General features: G+C 38.0%; 1 protein-coding gene across 1 annotated transcript in view; it reads left to right on the top strand.

Moving 5' to 3' along the window:
* The first annotated feature begins 10,541 nt into the window (after nt 1–10,541).
* The window catches only part of LOC132174000 (uncharacterized), a 7,507-nt gene continuing 1,507 nt past the window's right edge, over nt 10,542–16,541 (top strand). Inside the window, exons 1-3 of the mRNA XM_059585718.1 lie at nt 10,542–10,736; nt 12,632–12,842; nt 13,020–16,434. Coding sequence (XP_059441701.1) covers nt 10,575–10,736; nt 12,632–12,842; nt 13,020–16,434 — 3,788 coding nt within the window. The 5' untranslated portion in view covers nt 10,542–10,574. The remainder of the gene's footprint in view (nt 10,737–12,631; nt 12,843–13,019; nt 16,435–16,541) is intronic.

The following is a 16,541-nucleotide window of genomic DNA, read 5'->3' as shown; positions in this document are numbered from 1 at the left end:
ATTCTATCTTCAATTTACAATTATACCCTCATTCTATCTTCAATTTACAATTATACCCTCATTTTACTATTTCACCAACCCTATACTATTTCACCAACCCTATACTATTTCACCAATTACCATTCTCTAATTACCACTCTCATAAATTTCCCAAGAATTAAAAATCCTTAGCTACAATGGATATTAAAATAACATCATTATCAAAATAATCTATTTAAATAGCTTTGAAAATTCTGGGACACTACAGTGTCGTCTTAATTACTTTAAGGAGAAAGTCTATGTACTCCTTAAACTACCAACCTATAGTCAATATTTCTCATAATTATTAATTAAGTCAATGTCTCAAAATTACCAAAAAAAGAGTTTTCAGTGTCCCACCAAAGGCCTATAAAAGGATAAAAATGACTTTAATTATTTTTTAAAATAAAACAAAAATATTTTTATAAATTAAAAAAAAAAAGTCAGGGTGATCACTGGCCGAGCCTTGGGATAAATGGTAAAGAGCGGCTTAACCACTCCCAAAGCGGCTTTTCATTGTTTATAATTTCGTCCTTGTTAATTTTCTCCCAAATAAGTAGGATTAACAATTTAACCCACGACTTGCGAACACGCCACATAATTTTAGGATCAGGGTTTATGTTGATCCGTTTAATAAACATGTCGTGTCGTGTTAACTTGCGACCCGTTTATTTTTTTATTTTTTTTTAACTTAAATTTTTAACAAAAAAAATATATAAAATTCATTCATTTGTTTTGTATTGTATACTATAGACGGTGGAGGGAGGGGGACAAATGCCCCCCTCACCTCCCAAAAATTCTTCTAACTTCTTGTAAAATTTTCTTAGATCTTATGGTTGCCCACCCTCATCCACTCATCATGGGGCATTAAAAACACCAGCAAATATTTCTCATGAGGACTGAGATTCACAACTCCATTTTTTTTTTTTTTTGTCACTGCTGGTTTGTTTTTACTTTCAGGCGTTTAGGAAATCTGTAAAATTAGGTCAGACGTAGGCTGAAGAAGGAAGAGTGGCTTCTTTTTTTTTTTTTTTTTCAAAATGCACCGTATAGATAAGCAAAACCACTGAGTTGACATGGGTGAATTTTCACCCAACAAGCTGGTGCGGTGACTTGCTTTTCTTACGAAACACTTGTTTTGTTTAAGCCACTGAGTGACGTGGGTGAATTTTCACCCATCTGACTAATTTTGTTTTACCCAAACCCAAGTACCAAGACTTTGGATGCTGAGCTTTATAACCTCTGCACATCTTATTAACACGACGCCATTTTATTTAAGAGAACAAAATGCATGAATGTAAATATTCAGGACTAGACATAACAACCTAGTGTAGTAGTGTTAGGTTGGGGGGCTTCTCTTCATTTCCTGTCTCTTGAACTTGCTTCTTCTTCTTCTTCTTCTGCAATATCATGTGATTTGTCTAGAGGGAAGACTCGATTAGCCTTATTTCAAATAAAAAACTAATGAAGCTTCTTTGTTCACAAGTGACCTGCACCTATCTACGTGTATTATGACTTCTTAGGGAGGCTTTGAGTCTCTTTATATTGCTGATTCAAAGGAATTGGCTACTTTTACTTGCAGTGCAGTGAATTCTAATATCTGAGGCATGCAATTGATTTAGTTTTTATATTTAGATTATTTTTTAAAATAATTGTTCTTTTAATACATATAGTTTTTGTCACATATATATAGTTAAGATTATGGATAACAACAATGATTTTCTTGAGCTCCAATCAAATTTTAAACGAACTCATATCGAGTTAGGTTTAGCAAATTTGGCCATAGATCCTTGCTTAAGAAAAAAAAAAATACAATTACCATCCTAATTATATAGACCAAATTCAAAAAGTATATCTCAAAAAGACTTTATCAACTAGTTAACCGTGATTTTCTAAAAACAAAGTCCGAAAAACCTGGGGTCTTTTTGTTAAATTATTTATCTATTTCGTTAGTTATATTTTTTAATATTTTAAATCAATTTTTGTTCAGCTTTAATTTTTTTATTCATTAAAAAAAATATTGACCCCTTTAAACCAAAATCCCCATAGATGTCCATTGGAATTAGACACGTATTTTAAAATTGAGCTAAATAGATTGTCCATATGTTTGTTGAATTTATGCAAATTATTTTAAGATATGTTGAGATGTACATGTTCAAGCTCAATCAACACAAATAATAGATCCTTGAATTAGCTTTGTTGTTTTGGAGGCTTTCTATCAATTCTCCCACCCACCATTTTTTTTTTTCAATTAAAAACCGCCACATTGCTGCTTGGTTTATGGGATTTTGCATTTTTTGGTTAGGTTATAAAAATTAAAATGACTGTACTGTTGTCGTATTGGGTCGGGTCGGGTTGTGTTGGGTCGAGACCTATTGACAGCTAAACTAAATGTGTTCACAGGTCGGGTCGTGTCAACCCGAAACGAAATGACACGTTTATCTAAATAGGTTACACATGTCGTGTCATGTTACTCGTTAAGAAAACCTGTCGTATTCAAGTTTAGGTGTTCGACATGTTTATATAAACGTGTTGGGTTCGGGTCGGCATAAACGGGTTCGCAAGTCAACCATATTGACACGAACTCGACACGCCAACCCGTTTTGTCAGCTCTACAAATAAATACGAATTCCTCAGCCTCTCATAGCTTAATACTATTTATGTATCGTTTATTTACTACAACTACAACAACATATTGACAGAGTGAGAGCTATACACAGAGAGAGACCGAAAAATTGGCAGCATCCCAGTACTGCATCCAAGTCGAACGACGATATACCGAAAGAGTTCGAGTTCATGTTCCAACCACGAGGAAAAGTTTCTCCGTGCAATAGTGAATGCTGGCCGGCCGGCGTAGTACTGGCCGCAACTTCGGATGTTCCAAGTTGTGAATCGTGGCCCCGTGGGACACAAATTTTTTATAAACTCGCTTGTAGAAAATTATTTTTAAAACTAGTCTTGCGTCTTTAGTATATATATATATATGCTTTTGACTTGTTTTTTAAATAACTTAAAATGCACATGTCATTTTTTAAAATGGATTTGAAAGAATTTCATTTTTTTCTTTTTTTTTGGTAAGAGGAACCAACACAAACAACAAGAACAAATAGAACCAAAACTAACAGGGGGGTGGATCTTTTCCACTACAAATGGGAAAAGAGGGGGAATGGGGCAAGTGAATGGGAATGCAGCCGGAATGAACTCTAGCCGCGGCCCAATAAGCCACATGGTGGGCGCAGAAGTTTGCACTTCTGTGAACTTTTCTTGCCTTCCAAGAGGAAGACGGGGGAATCATAGCAATGGAATCGACAATAATGTTCTCAATTTTCCAATCTTGAATCAGAGGCCGGTGTTGGAGCGCCATGATGACAATAGAAGAGTCTCCTTCCAAAATAAAATCTGAGATGTTGAGAGAGATTGCCAAAGAGACAGCAAGAGACAAAGCCAAAGCCTCCCCATAAGTGGGGTCAGATGGAGGGCTGATCTTTGAAAGAGCCTTAATAATCTTGCCACTTGAATCTCGGCAGACTGCACTTTGAGCAGAAAAGGAGTCTCTCACAGCAGTATCAAAATTTATCTTGAAAGAATTTGCTGTAGGAGGGAGCCATTTTTCCATATGTGAAGATGAGAGCCCTTTCCAAGCCAAGAGGTGATCCAAAGAAACTTTTTTAATGATCCGAGATAAAGAAAGAGCATCAGGAATTTTTCCATCATGAACTGCCTTGTTCCTGTTAAACCACAGCAAATCACAAAAAACAGAGGCAAAAATTTGAAAAAGATGAACATCCGATTTTTTTGGTAAGCCAAGAAACAAAAAAGGGTTGATAATACAATTCAACCAATCTGACATACTAAAATTTGACCAAACCAAAGAGTCTAAAGGCCAGAAAGAATCTCTCCAAATAATCCTTGCAAAACTGCACCGGAAAAAAAGATGACCAAGAGAATCAAAATCAGATTTGCAAAGAGGACAAACCATATCAGATGAAGAGATATAAAAAACTTCACTGAGCCTAGATTTGGTTGGAATGATGTTCCAAGCCATTTTCCACAAAAAGAATTTCAGCCTATCACTAAGATTAAGCTTCCACAATTTTTTCCAAGAGGAAGATGAAACAGAATTATGGAGAGGGGAAAGGGAATTATTTCTAATAAGTTTATAAGCTGAAGAGGCTGAAAAGGAGCCATTGGCAGAAGAGGTCCACAAAAAGCTGTCACTTTGAGAAGGGATGGGTTTGATTTTTCCAATCTCAGCCACTGAAGAGGGATCAAAGATAGAATTCAACAAGGGAAAATTCCAGGAATTTGTGGATTGAGAGAAAAGATCTTTAACCAAAAGATGAGGGAAAACATTACTGCTATTATTAAGGGGGATTGGCTTAAAGGAAGGAAAGGTTGGGATCCAAGGTGAGTCCCAAACCGGCAGAGAGGAAAACCTATGAATTTTGTAACAGGCTCCTTGAGACAAAAGTTGCCGGGATTTTAAAATCCCCTTCCAAAGCCAAGTACTAGCAGAATTTAGGGAGGAAGAGAGGAAAGGAAAAGAACAGAGATACTTACCTCGTAGCTGGCTACTGTTGAAATTTGTGAGAACCTTCCAACCTAGTTTAGCAATAAGAGCTTGATTGACATCCTTCATCCGTTTAAACCCCATCCCACCCAAAGCACGAGGAAGGCAAAGAGAATCCCAAGACTTCAAAGAGAGATTTCTAGCTTTTCCAGGAGGAAAACCCCACCAGAAATTTTTGAACATCTTGTCCAAATTCTTGCAGATTCCTCTAGGGAGGAGAAAAGTACTCATTGCATAAGTGGGGATAGAGGCTGCCACAGATTTAATCAAAATCGTTCTACTTGCTTGAGAAAGAGACTTTGAACGCCAACCTTCCATTCTCCTTTGTACACTCTCAACAATCCCATGAAAGGGCTTGGACTTCGAATTTCCAAATAAAATCGGCAGCCCCAAATAGACAGACTTAATTGGGTTATAGGTGAAAGGAAGAATAGAGAGGATGTTTCTGATAGAGCTTGGGAAAGTATTTTTGCTGAAATGAATGGAGGATTTGTTTGCATTGATGGATTGACCAGACCAACGTGAATACTTCTCAAAACAGCTACTAATGCAAGATGCTTCTGCACATGACGCTTTACCAAAAATCAGCAGATCATCTGCATACAAAAGATGGGAAATAGCAGGGCAGTTTCTCGCAATTTTTAGGCCTTTTAAATTCCCAGCCACTTCCTCTTTAAACAAGAGCCTCGAGAGAACTTCAGTGCCCAAAATGAATAAAAAGGGGGACAGGGGATCACCTTGCCGCAGCCCTCTAGCCGGGGAAAATCTGCCAAAAGGGCTCCCATTAATCATCACCGAGAAGGAAGAAGAAGAAATACAGATCTTAATCCAATTTATCCAAGTTTGGTGAAACCCCAATCTCTGCATCACAAAGAGGATGAGATTCCACTCCATCCTATCAAAAGCCTTCTCCATATCCATTTTAAGGAACATAAAACCACATTTTCCCTTTTTGTTCTTAAAAGCATGTAATAACTCATGAGCTAGAATAGAGTTATCTTGGATATTTCTGTTTGGAACAAAAGCCGATTGAGTCGGGGAAATAATTTTAGGCAACAAGATCTTTAGCCGAGAAGCAAGAATTTTGGAAATTATCTTGTAACCAATATTGCACAAACTGATCGGCCTGAAATGATGAACCGAGTGAGGACCCGATCTCTTTGGCACGAGAGCAATGAAAGTATGATTTTGATCCTGAAGAAGCAGATTATCTTTGAAGAAACCCCACACAAACCCAAGAACATCATCTTTGACAGTGGCCCAAAACTTCTTGTAGAACAAGGCTGTAAATCCATCCGGGCCAGGGGCTTTGGTGGAACCCAGGCTAGCCAAGACTTGAACAATTTCAGACTCTGAGGGGATGGAGCAGAGAGATATATTTTCTTCATCCGAAATGATAGGCTGAAAAAGATCTACCAACTCATCATCAAAACTAGAAGAAGAAGAGGAGAACAGGTTCATAAAATGGCTCACAAAAGTACCCCCAATCTCGGCCCTTTGAGAAACCCAAGCCCCAGAATCTTTCTGAAGAAAATCTATAGAATTTGACCTTCGTCGAATGAGAGTTGAAGTATGAAAGAATCTGGTATTTAGGTCTTTGCAAGTCAGCCATAGTTCCCTAGATTTGCTCTTCCAGAGAATTTCTTCCTTAATCAAGAGCTTTTCCAGCCCACTTTTAATATCAGCTTCCAAAATAGAATTTGAGTCACTAGGAGAATTGTTCTGAATAGAGTCAAGCTGTGCAAAGGCAACTTTTATCTGAGACTGAATATTGCCAAAATACAGATTATTCCACTTTTGAAGAGCTGCCCTAGTATAATTCAGCTTCTTAACGAGACAAAAGGCCGGATTCCCATTGATAACAACTCTCCAGGCTTCATCAATAACTTGACTACAGGTAGGATCCCGAGTCCAGAACTCCTCAAAACGAAAAGGCCTAGGGATGAAAACTGGAGAAAGAGAGGAGTTAAGGAGAATGGGACAATGATCAGAGGAGAATGCTGGGATATGAAGTAGAGAAAATTCAGGAAACAGATGCACCCAATTGCTAGAGGCAATCCCTCTATCCAACCTTTCCTTGATTAAATTCCTCCCCTGCCTATAATTGCACCAGGTGTACAGATTACCAGTAAACCCAAGATCAACCATATCAGCAATGTTCATAAAAGACCTGAAGGGGCAATTCGAGGAACTAGCATGAGGCCTCCCCCCCAATTTCTCAGAGCTATCTAAAATGTGATTAAAATCCCCAATACATAGCCAAGAGCCACCAACATAACCAATCTCAGACAGGGAATCCCAAAAAGCAGACCTGTCATGCTTCTTAGGAGGGCCGTAGACACAGGAGAGAATCCAAGGATTGTTTGGAGGGTCAGAGTAACACCAAGCCGAGATGATATTTTTATTCTGAACAAAACATTCAAGCTCTACTCCATCACGCCAGGCTAGCAACAGACCCCCTCTAGAGCCAGAAGGAGGAACCTGAACTAATAAGTAAAACTCAAGTCTATTTAGAATATTAGAAGCAGAAGAAGAAGCTGTCTTTGTTTCAGAAAGGAAAAGAACATCAGGATTGAGATTCCTGATTAACACTCGTAAGCTTCGGATTGCAGAGGGACGGGAGAGCCCTCTACAATTCCAGGAGAGAAGCTTCATGTAACATTTGGGGGCATGGCAAAGCCCGCCTCCTCAGCTTGATCAAACACACAATTCTCCTCCACAACTGAAACTGGAACAATACGAGATTCTCTCTTCTGTCTAGCAGCTTTAAAAATCCGTCTAGCTGGCATCTTAGGCGAATCCTCATTGTACTTCAAAGAAGGCTGAATCTCAGATGGGGGGAAGACCCCCTTAGCCAGAGAGGTGCCCGGCCCTTTTTTGGAGGGAGGCAAAACCTCAGAGGATCTAATTCTTTTAAGAACCGGGGAGCAGAGAGGATCCCCATCATCAGCAAGAGCATGGTAGGAGAAACCATCCAAGAAGGTGGTAGGACTGGTGAGAAGATTTTGGTTGGGTTTACAGGGATGAGTATTAGAGATAGAAATTTTTGGAGGTTTTAGATGGTACGGGCTGACTCTGGAATTTTTAGGAGGCTTTGGGGACAATTTTTTTTGAATGTGTTTTTTGTCTTCAGAACGATAAAGAGGAGATGTTGTATGGGCTTGTAATTTTATAGTGGAAGGGTTGGTATTATTTGAGGGGGGAGCAATAGGCATGGATTCATGAGTGGGTTTCGAGGAACACTTTAGAGTTGGGCTAAGGGCTTGAGATGTGGAAGGGCTGGGCTTTCCAGACCAAAGAGAAGTAACTAGGTTTTTGGAGATGTTTGGGTCCGAAAGGAATTGAAAGATATTTATGTTGGGGAGGGAATCAGATGTGGGAGTGAAGTGATAGGAGGGTTGATTTAAAGGAGTCTGGGCATTTATTGTGGTAGTGTCTTCAAAGAAGGCTGATGTGATTTTATTCATATTCGGTGCATTTAAGAAGAGGGAAGGTGGGGAAGGCAATATTATGGGGCAAACTTTCTCTATAGTAGCTGACGTGGAGGCTTGGGCATCGTTAGATGACCAAGGTTGGTGGAGATTAGAACATTGGGCAGTGTGAGCGACTAAAACATCGTGTTTTACAAGTGATGTACAAGCATGGGAAAGATATAAACCAGATTGTGAGTTGGAGCGAGATACCTGGGAGTGTGCTGACTCAGGATTCTCTAACTCGGGAACCAGAGGAGAGGCCTTTTCCCCAATCTCTTCAACTACTTGCGGAGGCGCAAAGGAGCTGAATCTAGAGAAGGATGAGGCAAACAAAGGCACTTTGTAACGTTCTACCAAATCTGGATCCATCACAGCTCTGCAGACTTGCTTCTTATGCCCTATCAAACCACATTGAACACAATAATCACCCAAGCGTTCATACTTCAACTGGCACCAAAGGGAATTTCCACCCTCTCGATCATGCAAAAAACCTGGCTTCAGAGGTTTTCTCACATCAATCTCCACCAAAATCAGGAGATAACTACGACAGATCATCCCTGTTTCACCAAAATTTTCTACCTCCAAAAGCTTTCCAAGACCCAAACCAATAGCTACGGCATTGGTTCTGGTCATGTTCTTCAGAGCAAGCTCATGAATCTGAACCCAGAAAGTAGACATGCTAAAGTTTATCTCATTCAAAGAAAGATCCGGAGACCATTCCTTCAAAACTAAAAGAGAACTTTTCACATTCCAGGTAGCAAGTTTCAGAATTTTTGACACATGGTATTTTTGGGAGAATGAAAAGATAAATTTGAAGGGGTCATTTGTGGTTTGGAAAGAAAAGGGAACAGCAAACTCCCAAGCTTTGATAAGAGAAGCTTTAACTTGTATAGGAATAGGAGGTTTTTGAGCAATTATCTTGCCAACAAGAGCAAAAGATTCCTCCGAAGGAGCAACAGAGATGATGGACTCTAGATGACTAATAGGATCATCCCACGACAAGGCCGTAGTTTGAGAGATGAGAGTATCTAGATCCATGAGCACAAACAGGGGACAAGGAAAGGACCGACCTAGAAGAAGAACAAGGGAAAACAGGAAACTAGGAGAAAGGAACGAAGGTTCCAAAGGAAGCTCTAAACAACAGAGCCAGATCAGGGTTAGCACTCAGCCTCTTCCACTTGAATTCCACTTTCCTTAGGAAACTGAAAAGGCGACGCACGCATGGGTCGAATCATGCAAAGCCCAAGATATTTGTATAAACTCAGCTCTGGCCTGGCCCGGCCCAGCCACTACTGACTGCTTCAAACCACACGAGCCAATAAGAATCCAATAGGCTAATAAAATTTAGGTTTTTCTACCCTGTATTAATGATTTTTTTTTTTATTGACATGTCCGCACAAGAGGGGGGAGGGGGATTCGAACTAGTGACCTCCACTTTATTAAGTGTGGTCCTAGCCGATTGAGCTACCTCTTGGGGACGTATTAATGGTTATACTAAGGGTCTTTGTTGGAATGTTTAGTCATCCTTTATGGGATTTGAATTTCTCAAATTTATTTATTTATTTATTTTTTAATTTGAACCATTTATTATATTTAACTGCTCAAATAAATGTAAAAGCTAGCATTTTATAAAAAAAAATTTTAGGGGATGTCAATTTTCTTTTACTTGGTGTAGTCTTTCTTCTTCCCCTCTGCACTTGCTTTGAAGAAAAAAACAAATCCTTTAGAGCCTTCGACAACAAGGCAACGCGAGAGTGGCTTGGGTCTTCCACTAGAATTCCACTTTCCAAGGAATATGAAAAGGTAGCCGAATCAGATACCTTATGCAATGCTTCACTTTGATACTTTGCAACTTTCCGTACCCCCCTAACACCCTTTTCCTTTCTTTATCTCCGATTCCTTCGGACCTTCACATGTCTTTTTGTGTATAATCCCAAATGTGTGATGTTGGCAAATCACTCTCTTCTTATTCTTGGGTGTTTTGTAATTTTTTTTTTTTAAAAAATATAGTAATAAGAAATATCTATGTGATATAAGGATGAAATAAGATTAAAATTTTTTGTGAGCAAAAAAAGGTTATTTGATACTATTTTTGAAAATATGTTTTTTTTTTTTTGGGTTGAAAAGTGAAAATAAGGTTAAGGAGAGGAGAGAGAGATTTGCCAAATGTACTTCTCAAAAAAAAAAAAATAATAATAATAATAATAATAATAATAATTTTTTTTTAAAAATTATTACTAAACAGCTTTCTTCCCTCCTAGTTAAACTTCCTAGTTCCTGCCTCCAAAGCTGCAAACTCCACTTTCTGACTTTCCGTACAGAGCCTTTTCCTTTTCTCTCTTTAATCCCATAACCTTTATTTGACTTCATTGAGAAACCCCTTCGTTAAGTTTTCTCAGCCTATAATATTATGAAACAACTGTGTCTCTTTCACTCTCAGTCTTCTTTCACTCTCTTGCTAAGCTAAGATCTGGCTTTTGTGTGTGCGCTTTGGTTTTCTGTAACGTACGGATATGGAGACGGCAGCGAGAGAACACATAGAAGCTATACGTAAGAAAAAGTTTTCGATTGGAGGGGAAGAGAACCCACTGACGGAGGATCTTCATCAGGCCGTCAAGAATCTCTCTGCTGAACTTTATGCCAAGGATGTCCATTTCCTCATGGAACTCATTCAGGTTACTTCCTAACTCATTCTCTCACATGCATGCTTCTTTAATGGCGATCCATATGGTGAAATTTTAGCTAGTGACCTTTGTTTGATGCTGTGGAAATGGGGGAGGACTCCATGGGATTACGATGTCTTGTTGCTTTTGTTTTCTTGTTTTTCATATTTTTGTTAGTTTTTAGATTTTGGGAAATGTTATATTAGCGTCGTTCATTTTCATCTGTCCAAAGATTCAAGCATATTCAAGGAAAAAATTTTCTCAAACTTTCAATTGCAGTGTCCTGAGGTCAGCATTAGTAAGAAAGATAAAAATACTCCAATAAATTCAGGAAAAAAATTAATATTTTTCTTAAAAAAAAAAAAGCATTTTTTTAAAGATACGATTTTTTACCAAATCGCATAAAATTTATTGTTTGGAATTGCGATTTGATAATAAAATTTGCATTTTCAAATTGCCGGGAGAGACTAAACTACGATTTTAAAGGCCAAATCGTGATTTTGCTAAATGCTTAATTATGTTTATAAAATTTACGTTTTCAAATCGCATATTTTAAAATCTCTATTTTTAAATCACTCTTTTTGAAATCTCAATCCAAAATGGACCTTAAGTTTCTACACCCTGCATTTTTTTTTTTTAAGTTCAATTTTTTTTGAATTTTTTTTTCTTCTATTTTATGAAAGGGTATTTTCTTCATTGGGTGGGAGCAAATGCAATGACATTTTTTGGAAGTTTGAGAAAGACATTGTCCAAATTGAAAGTTTGGGAAAAACATTGTCAATTATATGGTAGTTTGTGGGAAGTATCTGCATTAATTCTTCTTCTTTTATAATCTATCAAATTACTTCAATTACATTTTTTTTTTTTTTTAGAGAAATGCTAAACATCCCAAGTTTTTGTTCCAAAAATTGGAACTAACTTTTGGGAAAAAAATTTGAAATAGGTAGTACTTCTAATTTTTTTTTTTAATAAAATTTTCATATTGATATTTCTTTTTTATGTGCTTAAAATTCTTGGACAAAACGGGTCATCAAGGTTATAACTCAACCAATAATAAAATCTTAAAAATAATTATGTAATTAATGATTAATATGTATTTTGAGCAACTCAGGAATAACTTGATTTTTTTTTTTTTAAATGAATTAAGTTTGATCATATTATTTAGTTTAGTAAAAGGTTTGAGATTGGCCCATCCTTAAATATATTAAACTTGACTATTCAATACTCAGAGTTTGACTTGGCTCGACTCAATTATTACCTTATGTTCGATCCTCCCAATTCCTCCTAGCTAAATGCTGGGGCCGAAGTAAATTATAGTAAATAGGTTCAATTAGAGGAGGTAATTTTTGCTGCTATTTGCAAATCTTCCATCAACCCAACGCAAAATATTAATGTGTCATTCAAAAAAAAAAAAAATTAATGTGTTAATATTGAAGGGTCTTAATGGTTATACTAAATAATTTGAATTAGGGTTGATGCCTGGACATCAATAATATTTAGAACTTTTATATATATACATAAATTCAACACAAAATTAATTAATTAAAATTAAAATGAGTCCATTTATAAGCCTGAGCACCGGCAAAATCCGCCACTTGGCTTTCCACAACGAAGCAGCGTCGGTTTCTACAGCAACCCTCCCACTTTTTGCAATCTTACACTGCCCCCACCAACTTATATATGCAAAAGCCCAATGATATCTTTTGTTTAAAAAAAAAATTATTTAAATGTATTATGCTACGTAGAAAATGTGGTTGAAGATTGCAATGGCTGCTACCAGTATGATCATGATGATTCAATGTTAGCCAAGTTTTTTATTTATTTATTTATTTTTTAGCTGAGCATTTTAAGCCATGATTTTTGTTAAATTAGACTTTAGAAATGGTGGGATTTTTTTCTTTTTCCAGAATGCGGAAGACAATAACTACTTGGAAGGTGTGGATCCATCGCTTGAGTTCATCATAACTTATCAGGACATTACGGCCACGGGAGCTCCAGCGACATTGCTTATTTTCAACAATGAAATAGGTTTCTCTTCCAAAAATATAGAATCCATTTGCAGTGTTGGTCGCTCCACCAAGAAAGGCAACAGGAAACGCGGTTATATTGGAGAGAAAGGTAGGTGACGATGATACTTGATTTTTTTTTTTTGGAAAGAAGTCAGAGCAAGAAAACATTGAATAAAAGTGTTATACTGTCCAAATATTTGCAGGGGAAATTATCTTTTTATTTTATTTTTATGACTAAGAATATTTTTGTTGCTCTAACTAGCTTATTTCTGGTCAACATATTCAGGTATTGGATTCAAGAGTGTCTTTCTGGTTACTGCTCGGCCGTATATATTCAGCAATGGATATCAGATTCGGTTCAACGAAGAGCCTTGCCCATATTGCAATCTTGGGTACATTGTTCCAGAATGGGTGGAGGAGAACCCAACTCTTTCCGACATATGGCAAATATATGGTTCTGGAAATACTCTTCCAACGACAACAATAGTCTTACCTCTGAAGCCGGATAAGATCAAAGCCGTGAAGGAGGAGCTCTCTAGCATTCATCCTGAAGTTCTGTTGTTCCTCTCGAAGATAAAGCGGTTTTCAGTCAAGGAACATAATAACTATGCTCAACTCAATACCATCAGTGCAATAGCTATCACGAGTGAGACTGACTTTGTTACGAAGAAGAGCATTGATGCTGAGTCCTACACACTCCATCTCTCAACCAATGAAAAGGAGAATGAAGGTTCCGACAAAGAATGCAGTTACTACATGTGGAAGCAGAAGTTTCCTGTTAGGCAAGAAAACAAAGTGGAAAGGAGAATGGAAGTAGAAGAGTTGGTGATCACGTTGGCTTTTCCCTTTCAAGAGCGTCTCAACAGAGGGATGAGCTCACCTGGCGTCTATGCATTTCTTCCAACAGAGATGTTCACTAACTTTCCCTTCATAATCCAGGCAGATTTTCTTCTTGCATCATCAAGGGAAACAATCCTCTTGGACAACAAGTGGAACAAAGGGATTCTTGATTGTGTGCCCTATGCTTTTATCAATGCTTTGGTCTCGCTAATCAGAACAGCAGAAAATGCTCCAGTATCTAGTTTGGCTCCCATGTTTAAGTTCATTCCTATCAACAGTTCTTCTTATAAAGAGTTGAATATCGTGAGGGAGTCAATCAAAGCAAAGCTTGTCGAAGAAAATATTGTTCCAAGCGAGTCCTACACAAAGCAGAAATTTTTTCATAAACCTCGTGAAGTTTGTAGGCTTATGCCTGCTTTCTGGAACATATTGGATAAGGCAAAGAATGAAGGGGTGAGCTTGCTTGATCTTTCATCCCATGGAAATTATATTTTGAGTTCTGCATTTGATAGAAAGGAGTATGATCACATATTGAGTTTCTTAGGAGTGGAACCTGTCAACAACATCTGGTATGTGAAGTGCATCGGGAGTTCTAATCTTGTTGCAGGAGTGTCAGACGAGACGTATATTGATATTTTACTATTTGTTGCTGATAATTGGAACTCCATATTTCATAACACCAACATCAGGAACATACCACTAATAAAATATGTGGGTCTCTATGGGGACGTGTCTTTGTGTAGCATAAATGAATGCACACCTGGGAACTGGATGCGGGTGGTGTTATCACCACAGAATCATATGGCATCGTGGCTGATTGATTGGAACAGGGAATTCAGATGTGTGGGTGGTCATTTTTTTATGCCAAAAAGTACGCAAGAAGCTATCTTCTCCTCTAAGAGGGTGTGGGAATGGCTTGAAGCTCACGTGAGGATTAATGTTCTTAAAGTATATGACTATGCAGTTCGCCTAAATTATTATCTCAAAAACGATCGGAAGCTTGCTGTTGCATTTGTTCACTTCTTATATCACGCTCTCTCTCAGAATCATCTTTCAAAATCGGAGGTGGCAAATTTGTGTCTTTCTATGCCGATCGCAGATAACTATGGCAATCTAACCACTCAAAGAAAAGGGGTCCTTGTCCCAGCTAATGGAAGCAAATGGGTGGGATTGGTTGGTTCAAATCCATGGAGAGGTGAAGGCTATGTCGAGTTAGGAGAAGACTACTTGCATCCAGGTCGTTTTGCAGGTGAATTTACTTCTGGTGAACAGCTTTTAAATTTCCTAATAACTTATGTTGCAGCTTCTGATATCCCCTATATATCTCCTCCCAATGCTGCAATTCCTGCTGTTTCTGCACCACTTACGAATGAAAATGCATTCTTGCTGTTGGATTGGATTCGAAACCTCAAACAGAGACATGCTTGGATTCCAGAGAACTTCTTGAAATGCATAAAGGAAGGTAGTTGGCTTAAAATTACTACCAATGGCTGTTCTGGCTACCGGGCACCATATCAGTCATTCATGTTTTCCTCTTCGTTGGGAAACATTTTGCAGAATGGATCAATTCTTGTTGATATTCCATTGATTGATCAAAGTTTTTATGGAGATAGAATAAATGAGGATGAGGAAGAGCTGAAGACAATTGGAGTCATGTTTCAGTATGGAGAAGCATGTGAATTTATTGGGAAGCATCTTATGTCTCTTACAGGTTCCTCTACTTTAACTAGAGGCGTTGTGTTTTCTATCCTTAATTTCATCAGATTCTTGAAGGAAAATTCGCTTCCTCTGGACAAATTCATCAACAGTATCAATGAAAAAAAATGGCTAAGGACATCCCGTGGGGATGGATGTCCAGTTGAATCTGCTTTGTCTGATGATGAATGGAGAGTTGCATCTCAAATTAGTGACATTCCCTTCATTGATAAACATTATTATGGGGAGGAAATCCTTTCTTTTAAAGAGGAGTTAAGGTCGCTTGGTGTGTTAATTGGATTTTGTAAAAGTTACCATCTCGTTGTAGACAATTTGAGGCCATCTTCACGCTTGACTTTGCTTACAGCTGAGGCTGTTCATTTGATCCTTGAATGTATACGTCATTCGAGATCAGCCAACAAGCTCATCGAGGCATTGAAAGGTGTGAAATGCTTCAAGACAAACATGGGTTACAATTCTCCAGGAGAATGTTTCTTGTTTGACTCACAATGGGGTTGCATCCTACAGGTTTTCAGAGGTTTCCCATTGATTGATGAAGGTTTTTATGGAAGCAACATCTCGTCTTACAGAAACGAGTTGAAGAAAACAGGGGTGAAGGTGGATTTTGAGGATGCGGTCAAGGTATTTACTTACTGTTTCAGGCAGCACGCGTCTTCCATAACAAAAGAAACAACAAAAGAAACTGTTATGTCTTTCCTGTCATGTTATAGACAGCTAAAGGACACTCCATTTAAGTTTCCTTCTGATCTTTGGAAATGTATCCGTGAGGAGAAGTGGTTGAGGACACGGCTTGGTGTTTATAGATCTCCAAGTAGTTGCATTCTGTTTGGGCCAGATTGGCAATCTATTTCTCCAATTACTGTTCTCCCTTTCATAGATGATAGTGACAACTATTATGGCAAGGACATTCATGAATACATGGAAGAGCTGAAGGTGATGGGGGTTGTTGTTGATATCAAAGATGGTGTGAAGATGGTAGCTGCTGGTCTTTATTTTCCTCAAGATCACTCCTGCATAACTCCTGATAATGTTCTTAAGCTGCTGGAATGCATCCGCATTTTACTACAAGATTGGGATTATTCATTTCCGGACAAATTCTGGGAAGAAATTTCTCAAAAATGGTTGAAGACCCATGTTGGATATAGGCCTCCAAACGAGTGCTTACTGTTCAATTCCCATTGGGGCTCTTATTTGAAGCATACTGATGGACCTTTTCTTGATGAAGGCTTTTATGGTTCTAGTATTACATCCT

The sequence above is a fragment of the Corylus avellana genome, chromosome ca3 (assembly GCF_901000735.1).
Source record: "Corylus avellana chromosome ca3, CavTom2PMs-1.0".
Classification (NCBI taxonomy): domain Eukaryota; kingdom Viridiplantae; phylum Streptophyta; class Magnoliopsida; order Fagales; family Betulaceae; genus Corylus; species Corylus avellana.
Note: the sequence above shows the minus strand (reverse complement) of the source record. Positions and strands in the feature narration are given on the sequence as shown.